Genomic DNA, 12,654 nt, shown 5'->3' on the forward strand with positions numbered 1-12,654 from the left:
GGCGATATGTGATCCATTGCAAGACAAAGAAAAACAGATGTAAAAACCCAATAAAGGCATTTTATTCTCTTGTGACAGTTTCTTATGCATGCTTTTCACAGATGAAAACAGCTCCAGAGCATTTATACAGAACAAGCTGCAATAGTTGCAAAGGAAAGCTGAAGTTTGTACACCTTGCATTCAGCTGCTGTACAGCAGCATTAATGGTGCTGTATTAATCCCTGGTGTCACTCAGGAAAGCCCTCCTAATAATTTAACTTGATAGCAATGGATTAAAATGTGCACCCTAAGCAAGGCAACATTTCTGTTCCAGTCTGACAACATCCTGTAATGACAGAACATCTTTGGATTTGTCATTTATCTCCTAACGCTCCAGCTTCCATTTTAAACACTTTTAACATCCCCAAGTTTTTACTTAGTACTGTTACCATGTTACCTAACAAAGCCTTCCTAACAGTATTGCTACCAAACCCAGAACCAAAGCATCCTACAAGACTCAAAGCTTGTTTTCAAGAAAAGGCAGTGAGTTTTGGAGCAGAGAGAAGGTAAAAAGCAGCAGCTATCTTGTAGAACTTCATCATGAGATCGGCAATGGACACACTCTTGTTCCTGCACAACCTTCCATCACCAGCACATTCTATACTGAACCCACTTCTCACCCTGCAATTGCTGAATCAGAGTAGAAACCCAGGTTTGCAGACTATTCTGTCAACTGCAGAAGTACCCACGCTGTCAGCTGGCCCAAAATGATGACTCCAAAGCACCTCTGATCCTCAGCACGACGCAGTGAAGAGCAGCAAGGGATAACCTACAGTGTACAGCACAGGAAGCATTTGCTTCCTGCAGAATGTTACTGAATGTGACTGTTCACTACAAACCTCACATTTAGCAGCAACTCAGCTTGTTGTCTGCAGACCCACAGTGATTCTGACTGCTTAAAACCATCTGAAATAGAGTGGAAATGTCACTGCTTAGGGTGACTCCTGAGCAGGGAGTGCATTAAAGAGAAGCTGGCAGCCTGAAAGACTCCTGTGCCACTTTGGGGAGGAGAAGCTTTACAGCAACATTCCAAAATGGAAAACTCTTATGCCAAGGCAGGAATTCTAGAAAAAGTAAATGTCAAATGCCAAAAGCATACTGTAAGAGTATGATTTACTAGTAACAAATCTGAGTTATCAGAAAAAGCATTAAATTGATACCTGCAGATATCAGATGTGCATAACAGAAAGAAACTGTACTTTGTTAGTGAATAAAAGAGTGTTTTGTTAATCAGTTTGGTATCAAATCTACACAACTGTAGCAGGTCAAACAAGGCACAGAGCAGCTCCTGAAAGCCCTCAGTGTATTCTTCTGAACTGCACTCCGTTTGGACAGAACAGCCACCTGCAGACTTAAGAAAGTGGACAGTATGCAGTGCACACGCTTTTCTCCTGCTGTGACGATTCCTTTAGCTGGACTCTTTTCTTCTCTGTGCTTTTATCCAAAAGATTTGGCGTCTGCAGGATCTTTATCACTAGTTCCTCAAAGGCATGCTGCACTCCATCCTCTGTTTTGGCACTGGTCTCTGTGGGCAGGAAGAAAAAAGAGGGAAAAAAAAAAACAATAAAAATCAAAGACTTCATCTTATTTGCAAGCCTCCAGCCTCTCAGACTGAGAGTTTTAAAGATGACCTTAAAAAAATTCATGAGGATATAGAACTCGTGCCTACACAGCGCATGAAGGAATCTCACTGTCAGAAAAAAAGGCACTGTCAGTTACAGAACAACACACAAACAATCCATGAACATAAGCACTTCTGGCACGGTTCCATACCTACAAACAGCAACGAGCGTTTCTTAGCAAACTGGAGTCCCTCTCTTCTCTCTACTTCCCGATCAGGCTGCAGAGATGAATGAAGAAATGACTCAAGTGAGCTATATTTGCAAGCTTAAGGAACTCCCTGGAAAAGCAGCACTGTAGAATTGAAGTTTTTTGCTGGAAAGAAAGAAAAAGTCTTATAAAATCATGTCACAGCCATCAACTGAATATCCCTCCCTCTACAGTCAGCTCAAAAGCATTAAGTAGTATTGGTGCCAGGCAGAGCCAACGGAGGGTCAAACTGAAGAGCAACAACACCGAATCAGCAGGAAATTAAGAAGTTGTTATCTTCTGAATCAAGGGGGAGCAAAGGAAACACCAGAAAGGAAGTTACAATAGTCAAACAGCTGAAGAAGCATACCAAAGATGTTGAAATTTGTCAGACTGGGTAAGTGGAAAAGGAGGATTTCCCCAAAATCCCAAGACAAGTACAAAGTGCTCCATGCAGATACACAGGCAGCTAAGAATTCCAACTACCTACTTCAGGATAGCCTGAAGTAAAGCAAGAGTGAAACACATCTCACTAAGCAATGTGCATCTAGGATATGTCAAAAATGCCCAGAGATGTTCAGGGGTGTGTGCACCTCACCCACACAGATGTATGATTAACAGCCAGCTGATGGTAAGAGCAGAATCCTTCCCCACCACCTGCCCAAGGCACGGTTGGCTCAAAGAGGCAGAGGAGCTGTTCTGTTGCACTGCTGTTAAATTAAAAGGTATTTCACAGTGCCCAGCCAGAAACTTCCACTGTTTTCCAGTAATTGAAATCTCTCTCATTAATTGCATCTCTTCGGGAGCACATCCACAAAATTCCAATACGAGCTGCTTCTCAAATGAGGCAGCAAAAAGAGCCTCCCCAGCCCAAGTTCCAGAGCCCATCACCTCCTCACACAAGAAATGCAATCGTTTCAGAGCTTATCTCACATTTATTCTGTCTCATGATTGAGTCGCCTGCAGAAGAGTGTAAGACGATGCATTTCTGAACTGACCTTATCAGTTTTATTGCCAACCAACATCTTCACAGCGTCGCTTTTGGTGGTGTATATCTCCAGCTCGTTCAGCCAGCTCTCTAAGCCTGTGAAAGTGTCTTTCCTTGTAACATCATACACTGGTAAAGGAAGAAAAGGAGCTTAGCAGTTGCAAAGTCTTGATCAGCGCTTACTTCATCACGGCACTGAGGCCAGAAAAATAATATTCTGCACCTTCAGCCCTCACAAGCCCTGAGAACAACTCCCTTCTTTTCCTAATTGGTGTTCACACTGAAAAAGACTAAGCAGGTATTCCTTGTGCTGCAAATCTCGTCTTCTATAGCAAACCACATCAGTCATCAGTAACAAATAAATACAGATAAACAGTAAAGCCGCTAAGGGAAACAAAAGGCAAAACCCAATGTTCCCTTCTAACCAGAAATTCACCAGAACAGTTACTACAAAGCTGACGATTCACCCGACGGTTTGCAGGGTGACTTGGCTGAAACGCAAAACGTTTGGAAACAGCAGAATTTCCCAGCAGCAGTTTTGCAAACTCAGAGTTTGAGCGAAGGATTCAAAGCGCTGCGAAACAAAACCCAGCTGTTCCCCTGATTCTCTCAGTCCCCTTTTGCAGTTTAGATTGTAAAACCAAGCTTCCTGCAGTCACATTTCCCTCCCATACTCCTCCTACCTAAAACAATCCCTTGAGTTCCTCGGTAATAACTGGGATTCAGTGACCTAAAGCGCTCTTGGCCTGCTGTGTCCTTGGGGGAAAAAAAAAGAAAACACACACAAACAACAAGAAAACAACACAAAAAATGAGCAGTTTTATTCAATTATTGCTAAGTTGTGTCACTCTCTCTCTAGAGTCTTCCAAATACTCCACTCTACGCAGAACAAACAATAAGAAGGCAAAAAAGTGACAGCGTTTATTATTGTTACCAAAGAAGTGTTTAGATTTACGTGCAGATTGTCATAGGCAGACCAACAGCTATGATATCATTTATTTCTACTTTATTACACCTGGCAGTGTATTCACTTAGTACAGGTTATGCTTACTAAGGAGGTTATAATGAACCCATAGATACTAAAGTCAAAGCTTCTCCTTCACTTTGATGCTTGGTACAAGCATCGAAGCTTTTATTTAACATTCTCCAAGCACCAGTTTTCCCTTCCAGCTCATCAGCAGCCTCTCCAGATGGCTGTTACCGCTGTAAAGCTCCTTTTCCAGCTATATAACCTGTGTAGGTTTCCATTCCACAACAAGCAGGCCCACCCCTGCATGGTTATGAGGTTTCCTATTAGTCCCAGCAAGGCTCTGCTCAGAACACAGCCAGCGCACACAGCTGGAACAGTTGCAACCTCAACAGTCCCACTCTACCTCCCATACACAGAGCCATAAAGAAAAACCAAGAAATAACACAAGTTCTGATGCCAATATTCCCTGTGTTACCACCAGCCCTAGGCACGTTTCTTTCCAGTAGTCCCAATGGCTTAATCCAGAATGGAGCGTTCTTTCTTAAATACTTATGCCCCAACACCTGAAAAACCCTTCATGGGCCTACAGTCCATCTAGGAGAAAACACTCAGTGCTTTAATAACATTACAGGTAAACCTGAACACACTCTGCACTCCGATTTCCCAGTTTTCACACGCTGGAAACACAGCACCAGAAGTTTGAAGCAACCAAAATAAAGCATCCGCTGTGCATCCGGTACAGCACACAGACTGTTTGCTGCACAGCCCCCACAGGAGATCTCTACGTTCCCACATCTGCCCCAAACCAAACCTACCCATATTGCAAGCTGCACCGTGTGGCCATCTACCACCATCTTCTTCACTTTAAAATCAACACCTAAGATGCAAAATAAGAGGGGAAAGGCTGGGGGAACAACGCGGAGGAACAGCGGTGCCTGCAGCTCCTCACAGCCCCATCCCTCACAGCACTCCTTGTCCATTGACCCCATCCCTTCACAGCATCCCATCCCCTCACACCAATATCCCCTCGCAGCCTCATCCTCGACCCCTCACAGCACTCCCTCACCCCTCACAACCTCTATCCCCTCTCGCCTCCCATTCTAACACATTACCCCTTATCCCTTCACAGCCCCCTCTGCCCCCCCACAACCCCCTCACAGCACTCCCTGTCCCCCCACTGACCCCGTCCCTTCACAGCACCCTGTCCTCCCCTACACCCAACATCCCCTCACACCCTCCATCTCCTCCCCTCGTAGCCTCTACCCTCTCACAGTGCTTTCTGTTCCCCTACAGGAGCCTCCATCTCCTCACAGCCCCCATCCCCATCTCCTCACACCCCCAAACCCAATGTCCTCTCACAGCCTCCATGCTGACACACCATCCCTCATCCCCTCACAGCCAATGCCTCTTCACAGCATTCCCCATCCCCTCACAGCTGTCCCTGTCCCCCCACAGCCTCCATCCCCTCAAAGCCTCCATCCTCTCACAGTACCCCCTATCCCCATCCCCTCACAGCCAATGCCCCTTCACAGTACCCCCTCACAGCCCCCCCTGGCCTCTCACAGCCCCCATTCCTTCGCAGACCCCCCCATCCCTCATAACCCCCATCCCCTCAAAGTCCCCCTCCCCACCCCTATCCTTCACAGCCAATGTCCCTTCACAGACCCCCTCATTCCCTCACAGCCCCCATTCCTTTACAGTCCCCCCTCCATCCCCTCACAGCCCCCCTCCCAACCCGGACCCCCCCCCCATCCCCGCTCACAGCCCCATCCCCGCTCACAGCCCCATCCCCGCTCACAGCCCCATCCCCGCTCACAGCCCCATCCCCGCTCACAGCCCCATCCCCGCTCACATATGGTCGGTTTCATGCTCGGCTCGAAGGATCCCTCAGCGAACCTCAGCAAAAGGCTGCACGAACACAAACCGGCACTCAGCACTGCGGCACACAGCGCGCAGCTTCTCGCCCCGCCCGGTCCCAGTCCCACCTGGACTTCCCCACGGCGCTGTCTCCGATCAGGATCAGCTTCACGGTGATGCCGGTTCCGTCCATACCCCCACGCAGCGCCCGCCGCCTGCCCGCTATGCCGACCAGCTGCTCGGACTCCGCCCCTCGCTCGGCGGTGCCGGGCGGGGCGGGGCGATCCGTGCCGATCGGCGGAGCTAACGGAGCCTCGCGAGCGTCCGGATCCGGCCATGTCCGATTATCGGATCTCGGTGGAGGAGCTGAACGACCTCCTCGCGAACGGCAGCGGTTGCTACAGCCTGCCAAGCGCGCACAGCAACGAGGTGGTGCCGCGCATCCACGTGGGGAACGCGTGAGTGCGGCGGGCCGGGAGCGGGCGGCCCGCGAGGGGCTGCGTAGGGCTGCGAGCAGCGGGAGGGGCCAAGCCGCCGCCCCCCCCGGACATCCATAGGGAGCCGCGGGGCCTGACTGGCTGCTGGGCCTGAGCACGGCGCCGTGCGGGCTCCTATGGCACCCAGCGGGCGCTGCCCATAAATGGCACCTGCTGCAAAGCCCGGCTGCGGGCGGAGGGGCTGAATGAAGCGCACGCACAGTTCAGGAGCGAAACGCCCCGTGTTGGGCTTGAAGTTTTTTTTTTTCCTAATTCCTAATTTGGGGCTTCTAATTTTGGGGAGGTTGTCGGTGTTTATAAATAGCTGAAGTGTGGGAGGTGAAGGGACGTGGGCAGCCTCTTGTCTGGGGACAAGGACGAGGGGAAATGGGCTGAAACTGGAGCATGGGAAGTTCTGCACCAATATGCAGAAGGGCTTCACGGTGAGGGTGATGATGGAGCACTGGGATGGGCTGCCCAGGGAGGTGGTGGGGTCTCCTTCTCTGGAGATATTCCAGACCCATCTGGATGCCGACCTGTGCAGCCTGATGTGGAGAGCTGCTTGGGCAGCGGGTTGGACTCAGTGATCTCTGAAGTTCCCTTCCAAGCCCTGCAGTTCCATGATTCCCCTGCTGCCTCCTATCCTTGTCCATGGTTACCCAAGGGATGGGATGCTGTGGGGTGACAGGGCAGCAATAGCTGCGTGTGCCACAGAGCTGCTCAGGCCCTGTGTCTGCAGTGCATTCCTTTATCCCATTCTGTTCCAGCATCTGCTTGGAGCTGGAGACCTCAGTGTGCTGCGTGTCAGCTCTGTGCTCAGCTCCCTTCTCCATTTCAGCCTTCATTGCACAAATGTTACTATCTTTGCAGAGCTGCTGGGAGCACTTCATGGGGGGAGCAGGAGAATAAAGTAACACGGTCGTTTGCTCTGACAAATCTCCTCTCTGCCTTGGAGGGATCAAGCACTGCCTGCAATGTGAGGCTGCTCCCACAGCTACCGGGGGCAGGGATTTTATAACAGAGAGAGAATTTACAGAGTAATGACATCCACGGAGAGTTTTACCACGGAGAGGTTGGAATGTCAACACCCAGCATGAAAGAAACAGAACTTAAACAGAGTTTGGACAGGAATTCATGGCAAGAAATTAAGACATCTGAGTGAGAATTCAGACAGTTCTGCTCGAAGCCTTTTGCAATATTATGCATATTTTTTCTCTCCTTATGAATGACTCAACCTCGGGTAAAAGTAACAGCGCTGAGACGTTCAGGAGGATGAGACTGAATGGGGTCACAGCGTGGGATAACAATTTGTCTGTCAAGTACCACGTCTCCCTTGCAGTACATGGAAGTTATCATTAATGCAAACACAGAGGTGAAATGATAAAATAAAAAGAGAGCTTTTGCATATCACAGCAGACAGTTGTAACCTTTCAAAGCGATCAGACGAGAGTTCTGAAGATGAGTCAAAATGCAATATCACTAAAACAAGAAAGATCAGATTGGTGACATTCACACAATGTGTTTTTCAAGCAGCAGCACAGTCAGACAATTCAGATGATATCAGAAGTACGAATAATGTCCTATCATGGCCAGCATCAGGATATATTTGAGTGTAATCTCATGGTAAATGAGCAGGACAGCTGGACGGAATGCATCTTTGCCAGGCTTGCAGAGCACGTATCTGAGCGTTCTGGCTGCTTGAGTGTGTATGGTTAACCCACAAAGCAATTCTTTGTTCCTAATGGGCTCAAAGTGCAGTAAGGAATCTGAAAGATCCCCAAAATCCCAATCCTAATCCCAAAATCCTAATCCCCAAATTAACATGAAGTTGAGTGGTGGAGGAGCAGCTTTGCATGGACGTAACAGTGGAAATGAAAATGCGCTGTGGGGCAGTTTTTGCTCCGTATTACAGATGTGGTTTATTTGCTTGGGTGAACGGGTGCAAAGCAGATTCCCATGGATCCCAACCACTATCAGATATGCCCTGACCCATGCACTGTTCCTTGTGCCACACTCACCACTTAAACAGAGGAACTCGCAGGCGAATTAACGCTTTTTGTTTTGGCCCTGCTCTGTAGGATTTACTTTTGTGTTGCAAGCAGAATTCCCTTGGCCCTGATACTTGTCCCCTGGCACAGATGATGTCCTGCCAGATGGAAAAATCTGTCAACATTTGTTTGGGTAATGAAGTCCTTTACAAATACTTGGCCCGTTGCCCGTAGTTGTTTGGCACCGAGAGAAGATGTAGAAACTTCACTCATGCATAAGAATTCGTGCGTGAGGATAATTTAAGGGGTGAAGGGTCGTTAGGAGGAAAGGAATGCTCTAGATGTTCATAAAGCCTTGAGTTATGTGAACGTTGCCCTGTGCAACCATGTGGTGTGATAACATACATCTTGCTTTCTGCGTTTCTGTATTCCTATGGCCTGAGAAGGAGCATTGGAGGCCGCCAGCAGAGGCTGCTTGTAGCTGGTTCTGGCACACGGAGAGAGTGGTTAATCATAGGAGCAATTAGCCAGGCATTTCTGCGATCTCCTAAGTTTCCTTAGTTCAGTCAGGATTTAATGTTCACAGCTACAGCTGTGCCGTAGGAGGGAGCAGAGGATTAAGTCCCAGCGTTCGGCTGTCAGCCAGGAAAGGAGCGTTCTCTGACATGCAAGTAGTGACCAAGGCTCTGAATATTTCCACGTGTCAAATCTTTAGCTAATTTGAGCGCTGTATATTTAGCTTCCCTGAGCAGAAAAATGCAACCTTTTGGTCATCAGTAGCTTTTGGGGACGTCGTCAATACCGAGACACCGAGTTCTAATCGTTTTCTTGACACTTTTTGTCACACAGGTTCATAGCCAAGAACATTATGAAGCTGCAGCGCCTGGGGATAACCCATGTTCTGAATGCAGCAGAGGGGAAGTCATTCATGCATGTGAACACTAATGCAGAATTCTATGAAGGCACAGGCATCACATACCATGGCATTAAAGCTAACGATACGCAGGAATTTAACCTCAGTCGATATTTTGAGGAGGCAGCTGATTTTATTGAGAAAGCACTTTCCCAGAAGGATGGTAAGGCAAACTGAAATGTCTTTCTGCCTTATTTTCTGTACGCTGCGTATGGTTTAGCTCTTTATTTCACTGCTTGAAGTGGTTCTTTGCTCTGATTTTCAGTTGGACAGGCAAACCAGTGATTCAGATCAAGCCTTGGCATCAAAGACACCTGACTATTCAATAAAACATCTTAGTCATCTCTCTATGTATGTGGACCTCCAGTATATGTTAAGTGGAAGTCTGACATTTTAGGGATGACTTTGCAAAGTGAAACAGCAACTGCATCCTGAAGTAGTGGCTGTCTGGGAAGACGTGCCCTTATTATTCCTCAGGCAGATGAAAAGCCCAGAAAGCAAATACAGGATCTAAAAGTAGTTTTACAGCATTGGAAGGCAAAAATGATGCAGGTAATGCATTGCTGAACTTGCTGCATGTTTGCTTCTCAAACATACAGTAAGGATAGAGCCTGTCTCTATGATCTTATTATTATTTTATGTCACAATTACCCCATTAGGCCCTGGGATTCCAGGAAGGCTGGAGACGCTAGGTGAAATGCTGTTGATTGCCACATTTCTCTAACAGTGTTTCCACAGAGCAGAAATCCTGGGGCATAGTGCAGTGGGTCAGAAGGTGCTTCTGCTCTGACTGTTGCAGCATACCACTCGTTTCTACATATGCTTCATTTCTTTCTTGCTTGGTGACTAAATGTGAGCAAAGAGGAATGAGGATTCCCACAGTTCCAAGAGTTCTGTCCCTGAAGTGGGCAAAAGGGGAGCTGCAGCTGGGATGTGAAGTTAAATGCCAGCTCTTGCAATTAGTTCTATGACCCACTGATACAGCCTGCAGTTGGAAGAAGTGTTCAGCACTGCCAGCTGTGCATTGGTCCCCACCAACTTCAGCTCATCTGATCAGAATCGACAGCAGCACTTCTGCTTTGCCATTCTTTCCGTCTAAATATTGCCTCCTGTGATTGCTGCTGTTTTCCTGCCATGGTAAACAAAAGAACTTTGTAGCTGGGTGGTGGTGGAGCCAGGTTTGAGATTAACTCACTACTTAAATATGATAGGGGATTTTTTTTTTGCAGGGAAGGGTAGAGCAAAAGCAGTAGCGAAGTGATGAAGGATGCAGTACTGCTCTCTCCTGCAGTTTCATTTCAGCTTTGTAGCTGCATGAGGTTCTGGAGGGGAGCAAAGTGAAGGCAGGGCTGCTGTACCCAGATCAGCCCAGGATTCTCACTGCCTTTCACAGAGGAAGGCCAGAAACCCTTTTGCTTCTGACCGTAGAAAGGAAGTCAGTTCTCTTCCACATGCTTAAGAATCTTTGAATCCTGCTAATTCATGGCTGCAGGCTCTCAGGAAATGTAAAGAATTAATTGTTTTAGCTGTTCAACTCGCTTCTGATTAGAGGTTTGCCTCAAGCTGAGCAGAATATGCAGCTCAAGGCAAATATGGTAACAGGCTTCCGAGCAAGTCGTGGCCTCAGCAAGTCTGTGTGGTTCATCTGTTCTGTGGTCTCAGAAAAGAATTTACTCTGGAGGGGAAGCCTGGGGTTGTATTTTGTGTCTGGAAAAGCAGGGCAAAGAGGAAGCAGCTGAGAAGCAATAAAAATGAGTTAGGTTTCTCAGAGGGAGCAGCAGCCTGCTTAATTATTGTTGGATGCCAACTGTCAGCATTTTTCCAATAAACATGGGAATAATTTCCCTAATCAGTTAGCTGGAAGCTTTTCATTGGTGCTGGCAGAAGGTACTTCTGGTTCTTGTTATTGCATAATTAGTGGTTTCTTTTACTTGAGTGTTAGTGTGATTCATAGAGAGCCAGACAAGCAGCCAGGTACGATCCAGCACGGAGTTATCATGGGAATTGACAGCAGTGCAGCCAGAAGGGTGGATGTCCTTGAGGAGACACAGTATGTGACAAACAGCATCTGTCTGCAGCGTATTTTAAACGGTGCATCGTGGATTCGTGCTGTTTGGTACCCAGTCATCCTTAGGTACAAGACATTCTGAAATAGAGATTGGAGAAATATAGATAGGTGCAGGCTGGCCTTCATAATGCAGCAGCAAATACATTGTAGTGTGAGTGATGTAGAACTGTTAATTCTGCATTATCCACACGTCAGGCTGTAGCAGCTATCGCAGCCATAGCATCAAGTTTTACGTATCTCCATCAGAATTCCCAATTCAGAGTCCTGGGGGTTCCAAAGGACGAATTGTCGCGATTTATTTCATGCTGCATTTCCATCCTCTGTTCCATTATAACCCACCTTATGACCTGTTTTCCCTGCAGGACAAGTGTTTGTGCATTGCCGTGAGGGCTACAGCCGTTCTCCTACGCTGGTCATCGCCTACCTCATGCTTCGCCAGAACATGGATGTCAAGTCTGCTTTGGTCACTGTCCGGCAAAAGAGAGAGATTGGCCCTAATGATGGCTTCCTAAGGCAGCTTTGTCAGCTAAATGAGCAGTTAGTGAAGGAAGGCAAAGTGAAGCCCTGAAACAGAGCGCTGTAGTGTTTTTGGGGTGTTTTCTCAAACCATCAGAGGATATATGAAGTGCTTTAGATTCCTAACCCCCCACCCGCCAAGCTAAGTCACGTTGTGTGAGGGAGGCAGAATTCCTGCTCTTGTCTAGTGAAGGGATCTTTCTCAAACTGTGGGTCTGTCTTTCAAGGTGGCACAACTTGTTGTGTCGCTTGTGGGAGTTGTTGCAATATAGAGGTGTCTTTAGAGGGGTCGCTCGGGTGAGGACAGCTGTTCACACATGTTTCAGTGCCCCTTTGCAGGCTTTGTAACATGCTTTGCATTGACATCCCGTTGCCTCATTCAAGCTTTGTATTTTACTCCACCAGAGCACTGTTTGCTGAGAGCCCCCATACATCTCTCACTCCTCATTGAAGTACTGTGTTTTCTAAAGCTTCTTTTTCATGCACACAGGTGCCTCGAGTTTGAGTGTAGGAGCTTCAAGGAACGGAGCAGCATATATGCAAATGCACAGATGCACTCTTGCAAAAAGAAGTATGCAGTATTGTGTTCAGTGTGGATATATGCAATACACAGTGTGTGGTAGTAAAGCCATTCAGAGCCTGACCTTGATGCACACTGTATTTCCAAGACTATTTGTACCACTTGCTGTTGTGATTGACGTGAAATAGTCTGATATTAAAGTTTATTTTTATTATAAACTCACACTCTAAAGAAAATGTGGAGTAAATGTTGAGAAAAGAACTCCAGCAAGGGAAGAAGAATGGCTGTACTTAGGAGTGCTTGTACTGGGTGTATGATGAAGCGTGAAGTATCAGAATGGAATGGCTTCTGAGGTTTGTATTGAACCACAGTCTCCCTTCCTTATGCTGTTGCTGTTTATTAACGTGGAATAGCAAGATGATATCTACAGATTTCTTCCAGCATTGCAGTGCAGGTGTGCTTACAGAGCATTTTGTTGGTACACTCTGACTTGAATTATTTGCATGGCTC

General features: G+C 47.3%; 2 protein-coding genes across 3 annotated transcripts; one reads left to right on the top strand and one right to left on the bottom strand.

Annotated features, from left to right (window-relative positions):
• Positions 1-40: 40 nt before the first annotated feature.
• On the bottom strand, positions 41-5,929 carry LOC128091772 (ras-related protein Rab-18-B-like). The gene is made up of 7 exons (XM_052705062.1): positions 5,792-5,929; positions 5,659-5,714; positions 4,622-4,683; positions 3,520-3,592; positions 2,847-2,965; positions 1,813-1,879; positions 41-1,564 (listed from the first exon to the last, which is right to left on the bottom strand). The coding sequence occupies exons 1-7, from the start codon at positions 5,854-5,856 to the stop codon at positions 1,392-1,394; spliced, it is 615 nt and encodes a 204-aa protein (XP_052561022.1). The 5' UTR covers positions 5,857-5,929; the 3' UTR covers positions 41-1,391.
• Positions 5,930-5,936: 7 nt separating this feature from the next.
• DUSP3 (dual specificity phosphatase 3) lies at positions 5,937-12,366 on the top strand. 2 transcript variants are annotated; one of them, XM_052705063.1, is made up of 3 exons: positions 5,937-6,121; positions 8,977-9,203; positions 11,471-12,366. In XM_052705063.1, exons 1-3 carry the CDS (start codon positions 6,000-6,002, stop codon positions 11,674-11,676), a joined length of 555 nt encoding a protein of 184 aa, XP_052561023.1. In that variant the 5' UTR covers positions 5,937-5,999; the 3' UTR covers positions 11,677-12,366. The 2 variants fall into 2 exon arrangements, with proteins under 2 accessions (XP_052561023.1, XP_052561024.1); XM_052705064.1 differs by lacking the exon at positions 5,937-6,121 and adding an exon at positions 6,238-8,180.
• The last annotated feature ends 288 nt before the right edge of the window (positions 12,367-12,654 follow it).

The sequence above is a fragment of the Tympanuchus pallidicinctus genome, unplaced genomic scaffold, assembly GCF_026119805.1.
Source record: "Tympanuchus pallidicinctus isolate F22 unplaced genomic scaffold, pur_lepc_1.0 scaffold51, whole genome shotgun sequence".
NCBI classification, from domain to species: Eukaryota; Metazoa; Chordata; class Aves; order Galliformes; family Phasianidae; genus Tympanuchus; species Tympanuchus pallidicinctus.

Coding starts and splice junctions, on each gene's coding strand:
- DUSP3 (XM_052705063.1), top strand. CDS start 6,000: ATGTCCGATTATCGGATCTCGGTGGAGGAGCTGAACGACCTCCTCGCG. Junction 6,122..8,976: donor CGCATCCACGTGGGGAACGC/GTGAGTGCGGCG, acceptor TTTGTCACACAG/GTTCATAGCCAAGAACATTA. Junction 9,204..11,470: donor AGCACTTTCCCAGAAGGATG/GTAAGGCAAACT, acceptor TTTTCCCTGCAG/GACAAGTGTTTGTGCATTGC.
- LOC128091772 (XM_052705062.1), bottom strand. CDS start 5,856: ATGGACGGAACCGGCATCACCGTGAAGCTGATCCTGATCGGAGACAGC. Junction 5,715..5,791: donor AGCGCCGTGGGGAAGTCCAG/GTGGGACTGGGA, acceptor GTGTTCGTGCAG/CCTTTTGCTGAGGTTCGCTG. Junction 3,593..4,621: donor CGGTGCAGCTTGCAATATGG/GTAGGTTTGGTT, acceptor TTTTCCCCCAAG/GACACAGCAGGCCAAGAGCG.